This window comes from Elgaria multicarinata, chromosome 23, assembly GCF_023053635.1.
Source record: "Elgaria multicarinata webbii isolate HBS135686 ecotype San Diego chromosome 23, rElgMul1.1.pri, whole genome shotgun sequence".
NCBI classification, from domain to species: domain Eukaryota; kingdom Metazoa; phylum Chordata; class Lepidosauria; order Squamata; family Anguidae; genus Elgaria; species Elgaria multicarinata.
This window is the reverse complement of record NC_086193.1, coordinates 8678974-8699381: the sequence shown is the minus strand read 5'-3', so window position 1 is coordinate 8699381 and position 20408 is coordinate 8678974. Positions and strand designations below refer to the sequence as shown.

At 47.3% G+C, this 20408-nt stretch overlaps 1 protein-coding gene across 9 annotated transcripts in view; it reads right to left on the bottom strand.

Annotated features, from left to right (window-relative positions):
• Nucleotides 1-16717, bottom strand: part of CELF5 (CUGBP Elav-like family member 5) — a 103908-nt gene extending 87191 nt beyond the window's left edge. For all 9 annotated transcript variants that reach the window (XM_063147218.1, XM_063147221.1, XM_063147215.1 and 6 more), the window contains exon 1: nt 16462-16717. In XM_063147218.1, the coding sequence (XP_063003288.1) occupies nt 16462-16717 (256 nt within the window). The remainder of the gene's footprint in view (nt 1-16461) is intronic.
• Between the last annotated feature and the right edge of the window lie 3691 nt (nt 16718-20408).

Genomic DNA, 20408 nt, shown 5'->3' with positions numbered 1-20408 from the left:
TGGGCCACAGTAGCTAGGGAGCTTCCCATGTTTTCTGCACATTTGTCTGCCTACTGGAGTATTATGTAATCTAGTTTTCCCCAGCCTGGTGCTCTCTGAAAGAGTTGGGTTACAATTCATAGAATTTAAGAAGAGTAGAGTTGGAAGGGGCCTATAAGGAATCCACATTAAAGCATCCCTGACAGATGCTTCTTGAATGCCTCTAGTGTGGGAGAGCCCACAACCTCCTTAGGTAACTGGTTCCATTGTTGTACTGCTCTAACAGTCAGGAAGTTTTTCCTGATGTCCAGCTTCCTGTAACTTGAGCCCATTAGTCTGTGTCCTGCACTCTGGGATGATTGAGAAGAGATCGCGGCCCTCCTCTGTGTCGCATCCTTTCAAGAATTTGAAGAGTGCTATCACGTCTCCCCTCAGTCTTCTCTTCTCAAGGCTAAACATGCCCAGTTCTTTCAGTCTCTCCTCATAGGGCTTTGTTTTCAGACCACTGTTCATCCTCGTTGCCCTCCAGTTGTCTGCATCCTTCTTGAAGTGTGGTGCCCAGAACTGGACGCAATGCTCAAGATGAGGCCTAACCAGTGCCGAATAGAGGGGAACCAGTACCTCGCGTGATTTGGAAGCTATACTTCTATTAATGCATCCCAAAATAGCATTTGCTTTTTTGCAGCCACATCACATTGTTGGCTTATATTCAGCTTGTGATCTACAACAGTTCCAAGATCCTTCTTGCTTGTAGTATTGAGCCAAGTGTTCCCCACCTTGTAGCTGTGCATTTGGTTTCTTTTTCCTAGGTGTAGAACTTGGCATCTATCCCTATAAAATTTTATTCTGTTGTTTTCAGCCTAGCGCTCCAGCCTATCAAGATCACTTTGAAGTTTGCTTCTGTCTTCCAGGGTATTAGCTATCCCACCCACTTTTGTGTTATGTGCAAATCTGATAAGCATTCCCTGCACCTCCTCATCCAAGTCATTAATAAAATTGTTGAAGAGCACTGGGCCCAGGACTGAGCCCTGCGGTACCCCACTCATTGCCTCTCCCCAGTTTGAGAAGCTTCCATTGATAAGTACTCTTTGAGTCTGATTCTGTAGCCAACTGTGGATCCACTTAATAGTTGTTCCATCTAGCCCATTTTTAACTAGTTGCTGATCAGAATGTCATGTGGTACTTTGTCAAAAGCTTTGCTGAAGTCAAGATATATGACACTTGGAGAACCCAAGTTGGGGAAACCTGGCCTATACTAAATGGTAGGCAGTGGCTTTCTACTGATCCATAGTTTCTTTGCATATGACAGTTTTACATACAGCAACACATTTTATTTATTTATTTTAGCACTTTTATCTCGCCCTTTAGCCAAAAAGGCTCTTAAGGCGGCTTACAAAAATATTTCTTAAGACAGTCCCTGCACACAGGCTTACAATCTAAAAAACATGACACAAAAGGAAAGGGGATTGGGAGGGAGGAGAAGAAAAAAGAAGCAGCAAATGTGATGACAATGCTTTTATAATCTTCCCTATTAAAATACCCAGCAGTTGGGGAGCTTATGTCATGGAAAGAGACCTGCTTGATCAGACCAATGCTAGTCCAGCATTCTGTTCACACAGTTGTCAATAGAAAGCCCACAAGCAGGACATGGGTGCAACAGCAGCCTCCTACCCATGTTCCCCAGCAACTGATGTACATAGGCATACCGCCTCTACTACTGGAGGTAGCACATAGCCATCAGGACTAGTAGCTATTGATAGCCTGATCCTCCATGAATTTATCCAACTCCGTTTAAAGCCATCCAAATTGTCAGCAATCACATCTTATGGTAGTAAATTCCATAATTTAACTCTGCACTGTGTGAAGAAGTCCTTCCTTTTATTTGTCCTGAATCTCCCACCCATCAGCTTCATGGGATGACCCCTTTGGGTGTTAGCATTATGGGAGAGGGAGAAAAATGTCTCCCTATATCCACATTCTCCACAAGATGCATAATTTTGTACAGCTCTCTCCTCTCTCTCAGTTTTTCTAACCTAAAGAGTCCCAGTTTTCCTCAGAGGGGCTCTAGCCCCTTGACCATTTTAGTTGCTCTTTCCTACACTTTTCCCAACTCTACAATATATTTCCCCCCTTTTCATGTAACCCAGAGGCATTGATGGGAAATGAAGCTGGAGCCCCTTGCTTTGCTTCAAAGTGGTCCAATCTGCTCTTAATTAAAAGTGGGGAGTAGGAGTGATAGGGCAATTTGGCGAGTGCCAAGGAAGCTGCTTGGGGGTCACTGGTGACCATGGGCGTCCTGTTGCCGCCCTGGGAGATGACACTGAGCTAGGCAGGCTGGTACGATTCAGTTTAAGGCAGCTTCCTTTTGGCTTCTTACCTCAGAGGGAGCAATTACTCAAGGCTCCGTTTCATCCAGTTGAGGGAATTTTATCTGTGGAAAAATTACGAGTCTCAGTCCTTCTGAAAGACTCGGTTCAAATCAGCTTCCCACCTGTCTGTCATCATCTGGGCTTCTAATTCCTGAGGGGTCTCAACTAGGTTATAGAATCAGGTTGTATAATTTTGTACACCTCCATCATGTTTTTCTCTTACTTGCCTTATTTCTAAGCTAAACGATGCCCAACTGTTGTAACCTTCCTTCACAGGGAGTTGCTCCAACCCTTCAATCATTTTAGTTGCCCTCTTCTTCATCCTCCAACCCCCATCTCTACAATATTTTTTCTTTAGGTGCGACGACCAGAACTGTACACAGTATTCGAAGTGTGGTCACACTACTGTCAAATCCCACAGTATTCACCACTTGTGGTGGCCACCTCACTCTACCTAATGGTAGAGTTGGTCATGATAGGGACACATGTGTAAAAAACCCCACCTTTGACAAAGCAAGGATCGCTGCCCTTCCACACCAAGCCATCAGAGTGCTGAAGACGCCCCTCCATCTATTATACACTGCATTCATTTCCTCGACAGCAGCTTGTCCTCCACAGAGTCCAACCCCCCACTCAGTGCAGAAATCCACCTTAAAGCATTTGTTCACTGGGTTAAAAAAAAAGTTCTGCTAGAGAGAGAACACCATTGCCATCCCACAATCCATTATTGAGAGTTGAAAGTAAAAACCTCAGTAGCTGCAGAATGCAAGGTGTCAAGCTGCACCTCGCTGGATGCACAGGCATCGAGGGGTGTGAGCACCAGCTGCAGTGATGCAAGGACAGGAGGCCCTGAAGAATAAGAACTGTCGCAGCACATGTCAACATTTACAGATATCACAAAGCCAGGGAGAATAGCCAACATCGTTGAAGGCAGAATCAAGACTCAAAAAGGTCTTGATAGGTTGAACACTGAAACTAACAAGATAAAAGTCAACAGTAAAGTCTTTGAATTAGATACACACACACACACACAAGTCAAAGACACAAGTAAAGGATGGAAACTTGGCTTGGCAGCAGGATATGTGAAAAGGACTGAAGTGTCTTTGTGGATCACAGGTTGAATATGAGCCAGGAATGTGTTACAACTGCTAAAAGGGTGAATGCAATTCAATTGTTATTTATTACGGTCGCAGACCAGCAAAATCAATATAAAACATGCAACGGATAGATAAGAAGTGACATAAAAACAAAATACAGTTTGGTGAAGTTCCTTCTCTCAGGAGGATGGCAACGTTATTTTTCTAATTTGCATTGAGGTCATGAGAAACTTAGAGACCCTTTCAGTAATATGGGAGGACACATCCCTTAAACAAATCAATACCAAAGTTGTGGGGTTACATCCAGAAAAGGCTGTTAATAATGCTGCATTCACAGAAGTGTAGTGCTCAGGTCACAGAAAGTATTTGTTCTGCTCTATTCTGCATTAGTCATGCCACACTTGGATTGGGATTGGGAGATTGGGAAGGGCCTGGGCATGAAGCTGCTGAGGGATGCAGTCCTGCTTACTTGTGAGTAGACAGGCAGGAGTCTTGTCCTACTTACTTCTGAATAAGCTTAAAAAAGGATAAGCACATTTTGCCCCCCTGCCACCTTTGGCCATGCCCGCTTTGTCTTTGGACCTACCCACAGATGGAGTGTGCCCCCTGAAACCTGTCCCAGGTTGGCATTCAGCCCTCAGTCTAATAAAGGTTCCCTATGCCTGGATTAGATTATCTGCAAGATCTCTTCTAACTCTATGATTTTAAGAAGGCTTCCCCAAAATGAGATCCAAGAAGAAGAATCATAGAATAGTAGAGTTGGAAGGGGCCTATAAGGCCATCGAGTCCAACCCCCCACTCAGTGCAGAAATCCACCTTAAAGCATCCCTGACAGATGGCTGTCCAGCTGCATCTTGAAGGCCTCTAGTGTGGGAGAGCCCATGGAGGAGGAGGAGATCTATTTTGCATTTTCAGAGTTGGTTCCTGGCAAAGATCAGGGCAGTTGAGGTACAAGAGTGAATGGATATGCCAATCACTTGTATGGTACGAGGGCTACAAAGAACATAAGAATAGCCATGCTGGATCAGACCAAGGGTCCATCTAGTCCTGCTAGATGGCCAACCAGTGGCCAACCAGTGGCCAACCAGCTATTGGCCAGGAACCCACAAGCAGGATATCAATGCAACAGCACCCTACCCCCAATGTTTCCCATACAGTTGTACAGCAAGTGGAGTACATAGGCATACTGTGCCTGATGCTGGGTTCTGGAGACATCCACGGTGGCCCCCCAAGGAGGCTGTATTCTGAAGAATCCAACCTCCAGCATCCGCAGTGGAGCCCCCTGCCCCCTCTTATCTGCATGTCCTTGGATTTCATGTGGAGCAGCTCTCCATCTTTATGAAAGGCACAATAGGCTAATGGCGGGTGGATTTTCGTACAAATAAGAGCTTTACAGCTGCAAATGACGTAAAATACGCCAATTACAGCTGTCATTTTTCATTGATAGTCTAATGGCAGCTACCATTAGTCTATCGTGCCTTTTATAAGAATAGAGAGCGACCTCCCAAAAATGCCAGTGTATGTGCCAGGGCTCTGGGGGAAACTGCAGGGCTCCAACCATACATCGGGGATAGGGGGAATTTGCCTATCCCTGACTGGTGATAGCATACAGCAATTAGGACTACTGGCCATCAATCGCCTTGTCCTCCAGGAATCTGTCAAAGCCACCCAAATTGGTGGCCATCAGTGCGTCTTGTGGTAGTGAATTCCATAGTTTAACACTGCACTGTGTGAAGAAGTCCTTCCTTTTAACTGACCTGAATCTTCCACTAATCCACTTCATGGGATGACCCCAGGTTTTAGTATTATGGGAGACAGAGAAAAATGTCTCTCTGTCCACATTCTCCACACCCTGCACAATTTTGCACACCTCTATCAGGTCTCCCCTCAGCCTCCTCTTCTCCAAGCTAAACAATCCCAGCTGTTGTAACTTCCCTTCCTAGGGGAGATGCTCCAGCCCCCTTGATCATTTTAGTTGCCCTTTTCTTCAAAGATGCCATTGGGAAGGATAACATTACCGTCAGCACCACCCTGTTGCCTCAAGCATGTGAGAATCACAGAGCTGGAATCACAGGATCATTTAGTCCAACCCACGCTCAGTGCAGGAATCTTGCTGCTCCAACATCCATGAGAGAGGCCTAATCCGGTCTATGCTGAAGTCCTCCAATGAAGGAGAGACCACCACATCCCAAACGAGGCGACTCTGTTCCACTGTTGAACAACTCCTACCATTTAGGAGTTTGTTTGTTTGTTTGTTTATTACAGAGATATACCCTCACATAGCAGGTTACAAGCAGATAAAAGTGCTGGTCACCAGTGCATATAACTATTCAAACACGCCCACACCCCTCTTGGAATGGAAGAAATGAAGCCATGTTTGAGGTTGATGAGCCAAGAATACTCACATATTAGTGATCTACTCAGGAAAGACCAGTTTGAACAAACACATTTTTGACACCTGCTTGGAAGCCTGCACCTATGGTGCACAAAGCAACAAGAAGGGAGTTTGCGAATTGGGAGGCCACCACTGAGAAAAACCTGCCTCCTGCACTTGCCAATCTAGGTTCCCTAACCTGTGGGCAAATGAGCAGAACCCCTGAAGATGACCTAAGCATACGGGCAGCATCAAATGGAAGAAGACAGTATTCTAGTAGTAACCTATTCCCAGACCTTTTAAGGTTTCTTCTAATGTCCAGCTGAAATCTGATTCCCTGCAATTTCCACTCATTGGTGCTAGACGTGTCCTCTCAGAAAAGGGTGGGGTAGAAATTGTGGGTCTCCCTTGAGGGATCTCCGCATTTTGCATGGAATGCAGGACATGGAATCATGGGCTCAAGTGACAGGAAGCCAGATTCTCCTGGACATCAGGAAAAACTTCCTGACTGTTAGAGCAGTACGACAATGGAACCAGTGACCTAGGGAGGTTGTGGGCTCTCCCACGCTAGAGGCCTTCAAGAGGCAGCTGGACAACCCTCTGTCAGGGATGCTTTAGGGTGGATTCCTGCATTGAGCAGGGGGTTGGACTCGATGGCTTTATAGGCCCCTTCCAACACTACTATTCTATGATCCTATGATTTATGTCAGCAGAAGCAGACTATCAAGGTGGTACAGCCATGCATGAAACAGTCCCTGTATTTATAAATCCTCCCAGGTTTGTGTGAGAAAGGAGGCAGCAGGAATGCCTCCCATCCATAAATCAAGACAAGAAGCTATGAATAGTAGAAAGGAATTCGTTAGAGGAAAAATTACATAGTCATGCTTTACTCAGAGAGAGAAGAATACTCATGCTTTACTCATTGAGGAACAGATAACTCATGCTTTTACTTATAGTGGGGAAAATACTCATAGAGGAGAAAATACACATGATTTACTCATAAAAGGGGAAACACCCATGTGATCCCCACAATCATGCCTGCAGAACATGGGATTCCTCTGAGCTAAATTCTAAGGGTGTGCTCCACTCCGTTACGAATCCCCGGATCCAGAGCAGGCTGATCCGGACCTCCGAAGCCTGGTTCTGGAGCGAATCAGGGGAGATCTGGATCGGCTCGAAGTGGTTCAGAATGGTCTGAAGTGATTTGGACTGTTCCGAAGCTTCAGAGCCAGGTAAGTGGGGGTTGGGGGAGGGCGGGTGGCGGACAGCGGAGCCAGGTAAGGGGGGAGGGGGGCTTATTCGGCCCCCATTTTGTCCCCCTTCCCCACGTACCTGCCTCCGCCATCCGCCACAGAGGCAAGTAAGTGGGGAAGGGGGGGCAAAATGGGGGCCGAATATCAATCTGGACCTCCGGATCTCGTTTCGGATCTGGTTCCGGAGCGGATCGGGGCAGGTTCAGATCAACCCGAACCGGTTTGGGTCCAGATCAGGTTCCAAAGTGGTTTGGGTAGGGGGTGCACAGCCCTACTAAATTCAACCCTCTTACTACAGATCACAGTTTTCCAGCTGCTCAACCAATCCCAGGCAGGCAGCATCCGCGACAGGTTTGCCTAAGAGTTGCAGTTCCAGTTGGTGGGTTGCTAGGACTGTATTATACATTTAGGACTTAAAGGGGAGGGGTAACAGATAAAAACTGCAACTTTAGGAATAACAGCATCCCTCTACCCCCACCCCCACCCAAGTATATGCTTGGGGCCAACGTATATATTATTGCCACAAGATGCTATAATTGCCAATAGTATGGTGTTCTAGTTAGAGCATCTTACTCCATGATGTGGGAAGAGTCATGTTCAAATCCAGTGGAGGCTGGCGGCTCCTATGCCAGTCGGGCAGTGAATCCACCCCGGGTTTCAGTCAGAACCAACCAGAACTCTGAAGGAGCCATCCAAAGTGCTGAACCCTGTCCCCAAAATGGGTTCAGCACATTGGCTGACTCCTTTAGAGTGCTGGCTGAAACCCAGGCAGGATTCACTGCCCCATTGATATCAGAACCACCAGCCTCCACTGATCAAATCCCTGTTCGGCCCCGAAGCACACTGAGGACCTAAAACCAGTTACTCCCCCTTAGCCAAGCCTACCTGACAAGGTTATTGTGAGGATCACATGGAGGGGGAAATAAGACTACAGAGGTAGGGTGGCCTTCTTTACAGAGTGCAGTCCTCTATTTGAAGGACTCTCCTGTCAAAGGCCAGGTTGAAGATAAGGAAGCATAAGAGCTAATACCCATCACTAGTTTGCAGCTGGACAGCAGGTTCTGCTCAGCTCATGTGGTCACACTAGGGATAATAATAATAATAATAATAATAATAATAATAATAATAATAATAATAATAATAATAATAATAGTTACCCGCCTCTTCCTCCGGATCGAGGCGGGGTACAACACAAATGCAAACGCCATAAAATACACACAATTGATTAAAACATTTAAAACTAATGGATGAGATGCACTTCATTTCTATTTAAATTAGAATAGTTAGTCCTAATTTTCCATCTCTACATTTGCAAACACAAATTGATGGCCTCCCTTTTTTGGCAATGCATTTCCTCTTTGCTGGGTGGGGGTGGGGGAAGAAATGGGAAATATAAACCTGCTATTTGGACACCTTCAGGAACAGAGTGTATATCTGTGTACAGTGGGGGGTGGGATGGGAGAGCAGTGGAGGCTGGTGGCTCTGATTTTGGTGGGGCAGTGAATCCAGTCTGGGTTTCAGTGATGACCAGCCAGAACTCTAAAGGAGCTCTCCAAAGTGCTGGACCTAATTTGGGGATTGGGTTCAGCACTTTGGATAGCTCCTTCAGAGTTTTGGCTGGTTCTGACTAAAACCCATAATGAATGCACAGCCCCCGCCAAAATCAGAGCCACCAGCCTCCACTGGTGGAGCGTCATTCAGTTCTCCTAAATCTCAAATATTCTCAGGCCTATTTCTTTGCATTGAGCAGGCACATTCGGTTGGGGAATACAGGTGTTGGTACCATCTCAAGTCTGCGACCATTCAGCATACCTCTCTCAACTCATTGAGGGGAAAAGGGGGGGTAGGGGGAAGAAAACAAAATTCAGAATGTCCATCAATGGCTATTCGTTGTAATACTTAGGACTGGGGCCTTCATACTCAGAGGCAGTATCATAGTATCACGTGACACAACGGCTCATCCGGGGTTGTTTAGCTCACGATGAGCCATAGGGTGTGCCGGGTGATGTTTCGAATACACAACCCTTAATCGGGGTGGGTGGGGGTTGCCGTGTCAGATGAACCTGGCCACTGTGAGTTATTTGAGGGTTAAATAACTCTTGCACAGCCCTATTACAAATCGAGGGTTATGTGAGGGTTATTTAACTGTCCCTAATGGGGGTTTTAATTGTTTTTTGTGGTAAGTGTGTATGTGTGTGTGTGGGGAGGGGGAGAAGCAGTGATGGAAATATGCAGAATAGTCAAAAGAAGAAAGAATTGTTTTTTTATTATCTCTCCTTTCACGCTTATGGCAGTTTTTCTAGATGGACATGACAGGCTTTGCCAAGCCATGCTGTCTTTTACTGATTCAGGAATGTCCTGACAATTGAGCATGTTTTAAGTATGAATGCTTTCTGGGTGTTGGTGTGGATGTATCTTGGTAGACCCAGTTTCTGAAGGTTTTATGTATAGTTTTTTGATGTGATGCCAGTGACTGATGTGACTAACGGAATAATTGTGTCCTTTTCCTGTTGCCATAGTTGCCATAGCAGTGGTGCATATTTCTCATTAATTATTATTATTATTATTATTATTATTATTATTATTATTGTTATTGTTATTGTTATTATTATTATTATTGTTATTATTCCTATCTTACAGGGTAGTTGTGATAATGATGACAAGGGCATGTAAAATCTTTTAAAATCTTTGCTACTTTAATCTCCATTATTTGCTGGTGGTTTTAGCACACATTTTAGGTCTCGGTCAGTTTTAAGATTTTTTTTTAAACGTATTTCATCAGGTTGACTTTGTATTGCATTTTTTAAAAAAAATCAGGTTGGCTTCTGCCACTGTATTTTTAATGTGCTGGTTTTGCATTGTTATATTTCCAGATCTTTTGTCTGCATTTTACGGTTGCTCCTTTTTTAAAAATAATAATAATAATTCTCTAATGTCTAGAGAACCTGTTTTATAGAGAGCTTATTAAAGCAAATAATAAACAAATAAAACACTGCTAAATGTTACTAGCTTAGTGCAACTGGCAGGCTTATCTAGGATAGAACAGAGTGTGTGTGTGTGTGTGTGAAGAGGAATACCCACCACCACCACCACCACAGATCTATTCCCCAAAGGCCCCAATGCTTACTGAGGCCCATGGAAGATTTTCTTTTAAGCTTCATTGCATGGGGTGGGGGCAATATTCCTCGAGGAGGTAAAGGCAGAGAAGTGGTGGGGAGGGGAGAGAGGGAAGTGGGGATGAGGCACAAGAAACCTGCAGATTGTAACAGAAGAGGAATTACTGATTTGGGTCGGAGTGCAAATGAAAGAATTGTTTTTGAGATTATTTGGATGAGAAATGAGTTGGCAGGCTTTGCCTTCTGCAACATTTAAATAAATCCTAGCAATTTACATATTGATACCATTTGCATATTAATGGAAATCAGCATATGCAAATTTTATGCAGATTTATAACCTATGGGCCTGGGACCTGAATCTTTTAGGGCACAATCCTATACATGTTTAGACTAGGGGTGTGCACGGACCCCCTGATCCGCCCCGCGGCCCGATCCAAAAATTTTGGATCGGCCCGCTCTGCTCCGTGCTGCTCCACCCATAGTCCGCTCCTCTTCGCCGCGGAGCTCCAGCTCCGAATTGGAGCTCCGCAGTGGAGGGGAGTGGTGCCAGGTAAGGCCCCCTTCCTCCTCTCCCTTACCTGCAGAGACCAAGGGGGAGGGGGGCCTTACCTGCGTCTGTCCGCGGTCCCTCGGCTTCTTCAATGGAGCCCGTGGCTCAACCAGGAAGTCTGGGCCGTGCGGCCTAGACTTCCTTTTTGAGCTGCGGGCTCCATTGAAGAAGCCGATGGACCGCGGTCGGACGCAGGTAAGGGAGAGGAGGGAGGGGGGGTTTACCGGGCCCTGCTGCTGTCGCCGCATGGGCGACAGCAACAGCGGCAGGGCCCGGTAAACCGCACTTACATTTCTGGCGGAGCTCCGGATCGAGGCGAAGGATCCGCCTTCACCTCGATCTTCTTCGCCATGCTCTGCCGGCCCCCCAATCCTCTTCGCCTCCGCCTTAAGGGTAGGCGAAGCCCCCTGCTCCGCTCCTGCTTCTCCGGTTCTTACTGCCTCGAATACTGGATGTAGCACATAACCATCAGGGCTGGTAGCCATGGATAGCCTTCGCCTCCAGGAATTTATCCAACCCCCTTTTAAAGCACATCCCTAGTTTAGACATACATAGCTGGCTGGGGCATACTGGGAGTTGTAGGACTTTTTTGCATCTAATCATGCGTAGGATTGCTCTCTTAAGGACTTAGCAATTCCCCTGACCTCCCACCACAAACACACTCTTACTGTCACTTGACATATCAACTCAGATCAACACCTGTACCACGTTTTGGAGTAGGGTGATGTTGGGGAGACAGACGGATACATGTGAGTAGTCAGTTTTAGAACTGGGGTTCATGGTGACTTGATCAGAAAGTACATGGGGGAGACATTTCCCCACCCCAAAATTTCAGAAATTAAAATAAAGAGACACTGGTGTATCATTCCAAAATCTATCATCAGATTTCAGGTTCCACCTAGCACTGTTGGATCAATTCTCCATATTAACATCACACACGACACCTTATATAGCCTAATCCAGGGTCCTCCAGATGTCTTGGACTACAACTCCCATCATGTCCAATTGCCATGATGGATGAGGAATGATGGGAGTTGTAATACAATATGTGTGGAGGGCACCAGGTTGGGGAAGGCTGGGGGAGGGCAACTTGTAACATTCCAGATCTGTTGGCTGAGAAATCCCTACCCAGTATAGCCAATGGTGTGGGCTGATGGGAGTTGTAGTCCAAAACATCTGGAGAGCTTCCTCCACTCCATCTTAAAAGACATTGACCAGGCAGAATTCATAAGAGCCCTGATGCTGGATCAGACCAAGAGTCCATCTAGTCCAGCACTCTGGTCACACAGAGGCCAACCAGCCATTGGCCAGGGACCAACAAGGCAGGACATGGTGCAACAGCACCCTCCCACCCATGTTCCCCAGCAACTGGTGCACACAGGCTTACTGCCTCGAATACTGGATGTAGCACATAACCATCAGGACTGGTAGCCATGGATAGCCTTCGCCTCCAGGAATTGATCCAACCCCCTTTTGAAGCCATCCAGATTGGTGGCCATCACTACATCTTGTGGTAGTGAGTTCCATAATTTAACTCTGCGCTGTGTGAAGAAGTCCTTCCTTTTATTTGTTCTGGATCTCCCATCAATCAGCTTCATGGGATGACCCCAGTGGGTTCTAGTATTTTAAGAGAAACACGTCTCCCTATCCACATTCTCCACACCAGGCATCAACTCGGCCCTTTCCCTCGCTCTCTCCTCTCCTCTCCACCCCCCCATCCCACCCACTTTTTGTAACATCTTACATGATGAAGAAATCTGAAGGTGATGAAAGCTGGCCCACGATTTCATGCATTTTCATCTGGTCAGTATTGCCCAAACTGTTTGGATTTTATTCAAATTTTTAACGGACCAACATGGCTTATGTGGCTGGGTTTTTTGGTCATATCAGTGCCAGCCTTGTTCTTCTCATGAGAAGGACCATAGCCAAATTGATTACCCATCAGTGAAAGACAGTTGCTGGCAGTGGTGTGGGAGGGGACATATTGCCCTACCATTTGCTAGGGGAGAGATTCGCCCTTCCAAAAAATCAGCTTCCTTGGATGCAAGCTGCCAAATGGTGGGTTGCAATGGCTACCCGCTACCTCCTGAATCGGAGCCTGCCGGCCTCTGAGGACTAGCGGCTGAGGAACGAGCACAGGAGTTCTCTGCTGCCCTTGTGTCCCACTTCGGGGCTTCACAGAGGCAGCTGGCTGGCCACTGTGGGAACAGAACTCTGGACCGGGCGGCTTTTGGTCTGATCCAGCTGGACTCCTCTGATGTTCTAATGATCACTTTTTATGCAGTTATTGATTAACTGATTTGATATGTACCCCACCTTTCTAAGTAAAAATGGCACTCGAGGAAGCTTGAGCCGAGATGCACGTATCTCCAACTTGTGCAACGATCTCTTTCACACTGTCAACTGTGGAAGCGGCTTGGGGCAGGGAACCATCCTCTTTACTAAGGTGACCCTGTTCAAACACCCAATAAATAAAAGTTACGATTTCTGGTTGAGGGGCGTGTGCATGTGTGTAAAAACGCCTAGAAGGAGGGGGTTACATATACTTCCAGCCCCTTGGGCTTGTATTAATCATCAGTTTTCCTCATTTCACACTCACACACACCATTTCTCAGTAACAACTAGGACATGTCTCACGAACAGCCTTCCCCAACCCAGTGTCTTCCAGATGTGTTGAACTACAATTCCCTTGCTGAGGATGATGGGAATTGCAGTCCAACAGTTTGGGGTAAACTTCTTAAGAGCGTATACAGAAATTCCAGGAAAGAGTCCTCCAAATGTATTTGCACATGCAGCATCTTTGAGTGCCCCCACCCACCCCCATACACAAAAATGGCTCATTTTGTTCACCTAAGAATGGCGGGGGTTCATGGTAGGAAAAGCAGCCCTCCCCCACCACATTTACACTTTTTAAGGCTGTTCTTTTAACATCACAAATGATTTGTTGTGATGGCTGTTCACTGCCCTGGGCATGTTCTCACAGAGATGTAGGGAGGATCTAAACATGGTCAATAAAGAATAAATAGCCCCATGAAGGTGTTTCATGTTTTTTTTAAAAATAAATACACACCTCTGGGGGTTTAGTTAAACAAAGGTTAATAGCAGATTTGAGGGTTCTACCTCCAGGCAAAACATCTATGAGAAAAACAGGTTGTTTTCCTCAATAAAACCAGCTCAAGTTCTCAGCAGTGAAGACATAGAATCACAGAGGTGGAGGGGGCACTTGGAGGCCATCTAGTCCAGCCCCTGCTTGCTGCAGGGAACCAGCCTCTGCTTGAAGATCTTCAGGCAGGAGGGAAACCTCAACTCCACACCAGTAATTGGGTCTATTGTCCAATTTCTCTTACCATCAAGAGGTTTTTCCTGCTGTCCAACTGAAATCTACCCTCCTGCAACTTAAGGCCATTAGATCTGCTGCTCTCCATGGTAGCAATATAGGACTAGTCTCTGCCCTCTTCAGGGCTTTGAAGAAGTCCACTATGTCCACACACACACATAGCCAATCGCCTGGTCCCTCCTTCCAGTCTCTTTAGTCAAGGCTAATCATAACCGCAACCTGTCTTCATTGGCCTCATTTTCCATACCCCAGGACCATCTCCACTGCCTTCCTCTGAGCCCATTCCAATGGTCTATAGACCCTTCTTAAAGTGTGGCACCTAGAATTGGACACACATCATAGCATTGGACAGATTTAGGTGCACACTGGGTGCTTCCAGGAGAGGCTTTGAACAGGTAATCCCTGACATTATTAAAAGGATTCAAGATCATAGAATAGTAGAGTTGGAAGGGGCCTCTAAATCCATCGAGTCCAACCCCCTGCTCAATGCAGGAATCCACCTTAAAGCATACCTGACAGATGGTTGTCCAGCTGCCTCTTGAAGGCCTCTAGTGTGAACTCCCTAGGTAAGGTAGGTAATTGGTTCCATTGTTGTACTGCTTTGACAGTCAGGAAGTTTTTCCTGATGTCCAGCCGGAATCTGGCTTCCTGTAACTTGAGCCACTTATTCTGTGTCCTGCACTCTGGGATGATCGAGAAGAGATCCTGGCCCTCCTCTGTGTCACAACCTTTCAAGTATTTGAAGAGTGCTCTCATGTCTCCCCTCAATCTTCCCTTCTCAAGGCTAAACATGCCCAGTTCTTTCAGTCTCTCCTCATAGGGCTTTGTTTCCAGACCCTTGATCATCCCAGTTGCCCTCCTTGTCTGCATCCTTTTTGAAGTGTGGTGCCCAGAAATGGACACAGTACTCAAGCTGAGGCCTAACCAGTGCCCAATAGAGGAGAACCAGGACCTCTCATTTTAGCATCTTGCCTTTGCAACCCTCCTTGGTGTTCTCACCATGTCATCTTTCTTTACACACACACACACACTCTTAAGGAGGGAAAGACAGAAAATCAGCCTTTTGAGTGTAGTGCTAAGCACCCACTACTATCATTGCATGTTTTTAAGTCCTGTACAGACTATTTTCGGACACCACACAGCAGCCACGTACCTGAGCATGTCCCTTCAACAGGAAGCCCCATCTCTGCCTGACAGCCATCTTTCTGAGTATGTGTCCTACACACATGTTACACACACACACACACACACACTTAACGCTTAAACAGTGCTCTGAAAGAGCCCAACACACACACACACACAGAGATCACAGGCAGGGCTTCTCCAAATGAGTCTCAAGGGCTAGAAATCTCCTGGGAGCCATTGCACTCAACACAGGAAAAGCAGGTCAAAAGCCATTTTGGTTAGCTTTGGTAGATTTTTAAATACATACACATATATTAAAATGCAATTACATTCATAGGGAGTGAAATCTGCCATGTATGCTTCTGTCAAAAGCCTTAAAAATGAATTGGAGGGGGGGGGGAGAATGAGCTGAAGGCCAGAAAAATAAAATAAAGGATTGAGAAGCGCTGGGGTGGGGGAAGGAAAAAGGGGGGAAATGTGGAGAGAAACAGAAAATGGGGTGCGGAGGGAACCGAAACAGAGGAATCAATACTGATGGAAAGCAAGAAAGGGGAACCAATACCAGCTCTAGGACCCCTGGCTGGAACACCCACTCACACCCCACATTGTAACCTACAAATGAGGTGGAGCAGAATAGCGGGAGGTTTTCTTCACATGCTTCCAGTCTTTTTTGGATGCCTGAACAAGGAGAGGATGGCAGCAAAGATTGGTACCCTGGGCCTGGGTGGGGGTGGAGCAGCCCTGCCCCCATGCCACCAGGGCGTATGGGGATGGGGAAGGGGGCTGGAATGATGAAAGGGAAGGGCGGTTAATGGGGCAGCAGAGAGGGAACAGGGGTATGAAATTAAAATAGGCTGATAGGCTGGACAGCAGCAAAATTGGAGGGAAGCGTGCAGGAGGGGGGGTGCGAAATAGGCTGGACGTGAAGAACGAAGGGGGGAAGGGGAGCCCCCCCGAAAGGTGTTTAAAATGGGGGAAGGGAGTGATAAATGGAGGCAGGGAGGAAATGCGAGGAGGAGGAGGAGGGGATTAAAAATAACAGGAAAGAGGCATGAAGGAATGGACAGATGGGTGGAAACATAGCTGAGGGGATGTGTGTACGGGCGCCGCGGGTGGGTGGGTGCGGGGGAGAATGCTTAGAAAGATGGACTAAAAGCGGGATGAGCAAGGAGAGAGGGAGGAAGACGGGGACATGGGGCTCCGAGGGAGGTGGGGCAAAGGATGGGTAGAAACGAGGGGTGGGGGAGAGAAGCCGCCTCACCCTTGTGCATGCCGGTGTAGCGATCTTTGAGCACCGTGAGCTCGTAGATTTGGCCGAACTGCTCGAAGAGGGGCTTCAGATCCTTCTCCTCGAGGTTGCGGGGGATCTGGCCCACAAAAAGCTTGATCGCGTCCAGATCCTTCATGCCCTCGGGCTCCGAGCTGCCGCCGCCGCTGCCGCTGCTCATGGGGGAGGCGCGGGGCGGCTGCTGGGCTTGTGGCTGCCGCCTGGGCTCGTTCGCCGGCAGTCTGGCCATCCCCCGAGCCCCCGGCGCAGGCGGAGCGGCGCAGGGATGCTGAGCAGCGAGGAAGGCGAGGTGCAGCTGGGGGGAAATGGCGAGCGCAGCATCAGGACCACAAAAGGCGGCTGCTCTGCAGCGACGCCGCCTGGCCAGGAGCGGGAACTGCGGGATGAGGGCAGAAGTAGGGAGCGCGCGGAGGGGGCCTCGGGGTGTGTGGCGGAATCTGGGGGGCGGGGAGGGAGGGAGGAAGAAAGAAGAGCGAGTGCGGGGCGGGGGGGAGGGGAAGTAGACTCCGGACTAGGCAGGGGTGAAGTATTCACCCGAGTATTCATCACTAAAAACATATCCAAGTGGTTAAGGTGAGCATATGGAAAGGAGAACAGGGCTCCTGTATCTTCAACAGTTGTGTAGAAAAGGGAATTTCTGCAGGTGTTCTTTGTATGCAGGTAGCACCTGGTAAAATCCCCTCTTCATCACAACAGTTAAAAGCTGCAGGAGCCCTGCCCTCTTGACCAGATACAAAAGATGACAGGGCTCCTGCAGCTTTAACCATTGTGATGAAGCAGGGATTCCACCAGGTGTTGCAGGCATACAAATGACACCTGCAGAAATTCCCTTTTCTATGCAGCTGTCCTCATTTTCATAAGGTCACCCTACAGGTGGTGCACATGACAAGCTATATATATGTAAATGATGGTTGGGGTGTGTGGAATATAAGGATACTTTTGCTGGATCAGATAAAGGGTCCAGCTAGTGCAGTGTTTTGGTTCCTAAAGTAGCTCAAGCACATAAACAGGAAGCCCATAAAGGGGGTTTGGCTGCCCCCTTGGTGGTTCTGAGGTTTACAATCACTGCCCACAGAGGTTTCATTGAGCTTGCTGCCACAGCCGAAAAAGAGTCTCAAGTAGTCATAAGGGCAAAGTGTGGGGATGTAGAGGGGGTCTCTTCCCTCACCCCCCCCCTGCAACCCTGGGGGGAGGGGAGAAACACAAGGCAGTGGCTGATTATCCTGGGCCAGGAATGTAGAAGGAGGCCTAAGAAAGATTGAAAATGTTAGATAAACAGTGGCTCAGGAGCAAATGGGAGCAGGACAGGTGCCTGCCTGGGAAAGGAAGAATTTACAAGCTGTTCAGTTCTTTGTGAGGTGTGGTGGTGGTGGTGGGGAGCTGCAAAGTCACTGGCTGCCATATTTTCCCCACTCAGGGCTGGGCAGAAGGGGGGGCAGTTGCCACGGGCCTATGATTTTGAGGGGGTCTTCTCAATGGTGCAAGAACATTTGAATGGATTAAAAGTTTTGAACATTAACATTGACAAGGCAAAGTTGCTTGATTCTTCTGTTGTTGATGAATTTGCCCAAAGAAAAGCACGTAAAGCATTTCTGAATGTGAAGAAGTGATGTCTTATATACATCTTGAATAAAAGCGCTTGCCATTACCTTTTTTATAAATCGTTCTAGTTCATATGTGTTTAGAACTGATTAAAAAATACTTAATGAGCAGTTTGAAATGGGGCCTACATTTCCCATCTGGCCTGGGCCTACTACCAGCTTTGCCCGTCCCCGTCCCCACCCCATGAAGTTACATCCCTTGGGGTGGGGGTCCTAGCTCCCATCATGTCAAATAGAGCTCAAGAGAAAATACTAGAAGATTCCAAAATGCATCAGGATTTTACTTTTTTAATGGCAGCAGTATTTGAACGTTTTGATTAGGGAGCAATGAAGTGGAGTGGCCAAGCAGTTCAGCTGTCAGGCACATGGTACAAAAAGGTCCCAGTTTGGTCCATCATCTCCCAGTCAAGCTGAAAAAGACTCCCGTATGAGATGCTGGGAAGCCACAGCCAGTGACTGACTACTACTGAATTAAAGAGACCAGTAGCCTGTCTCTGCGCCCTCATCTTCATGACATCGCTAATGCTGTGCCTGGGCTTTCCCACCGCTGCGCTCACCCACACGAGCACTAACACCACCAGTCCGGGGGCGCCTGGGAGCATCGGCGCCCCCTCTTGGAAGGGTAGATTTGTTTTTTAAAAAGAAGGACTGGGTGGTTTTGGGTGGGGGAATAAAGGGGGAGGAAAGGGTGCTCCCTCCCTACTGGGATTTCCACCAACCCCATTTATTTCTTTTCTTAACAAGGCTCTGCAGAGGCACGGAGCCTTGCTCCAAGCTAAAGAAGTCAGGGAAAGTCCCCAACTTTTTTAGAGCGGAGCTTTGGGCTTTGCCCCTGGATCCCTTCGGAGTAGCGGCTGTGTCGTGTAGATCACGTGCCTCCACTCCGAAGCAATCCAGGCGCAAAGCACCTGTGTGGACGAGCCCTGCGTCAAAGCAGCTTCCAATCTTCCTATTTAAGTTCAGCCCTTCATTCAAAACCATGAGGACTGGAACCTTACTTATTTTTAGGTGAAGGCGGCACAGCATTAGAGCCAGGGCTTGACTCATGGGTGGGCATAGTCAGGCACCTGCGAAGGGCTCACACTCCCAGCAGGGACCAATGCAGGGTGGATTCCTGCATTGAGCAGGGGGTTGGACTCGATGGCCTTGTAGGCCCCTTCCAACTCTGCTATTCTATGATTCTGTGACCCCCAGACAACAACCCTCTGGAGTCGCTGCTCCTTTTCAACATTAAAACCTGCTCGTTCATCTGCTTCTCGTTCTGGCACAGGCAGCTCACCAGCTTTCTGTTGAGCAAAGGGTAGCAATGATGAGAAAGTGGAGGGAGGGGGCACATTGAGCAGGAGCTAAACTGAGACTCATGTCCTGACATGGTGTAAGACAGTGTCCTCGGTTTTCACCTCCATCCATTCATGAAAGTTGGATCTTGCACGCCAGTTGTTTGCCCCAGTCACATACCCACGGCCAGGTTTTTCATGAAGGTCTGCTGAACGTTCACACATTTGGAGAACATTTGCCAAAGTCTGGAAGAATTAGGGCACGATCCTAAGGATGTTTAGGCAGCGGGAAAGATCCTACAGCTGGATGCGGAATGCTGGAAATTGTACGGCTTTCCCCCCCAACTAAATATTCATAATATTGTACCCTTAGGAAATTAGGCAGCGGGGATAGAGGTATAATTCCAGTGCTAATATCAAATACCCTGTCTTCCACAATGGTAAATGCAAGATACTGTTGGATTAATTTCGGCTTCAACAGGAATATTCTTTTTGGAAAACTAGCCTATTTACATATCTCAAATCTTCCCCAAATTGTGATTGAGTTGCATTTTCAAAATCCACCAACAAACTCCCTAAAGCATTGGGATTTATTCCAGAACAAAACCAAAAATGTGTCGCCTCCACCATGAAACACCCCAAACTTTAAAATAAAAGAAAGGGTCATTTTAAGTAGCTTGTGACTTAGAATTTCTTGATGGCTGCATCAATTTCCGGAATAATTGCTTTCAAGTTGATCCACTGTTCAGCAGAGAGGGAGATCCCTACATACAGGGGGGAAAGTAAATATATTACTGAGCTTGCTGGCAAAGTTCGCCAGGGCTGAGTTAAGGATTGCTTACAGAGGACCGCATGCATCAACTTAACAAAAGTTGACTCTTCTTAAACAATTTCAAATGCCTTCCATATCTGCAGTATGTTTAGGCAGGTTGGCTAGTAAAAGTGATTATGCACTTTTAATTTTTGAGGTGTTACAGTTTGGGGGCTGTTGAAATGACCTGAGAGTGGTGCCCTTACCTTTCCGGCTGGGTTTCATGTCACC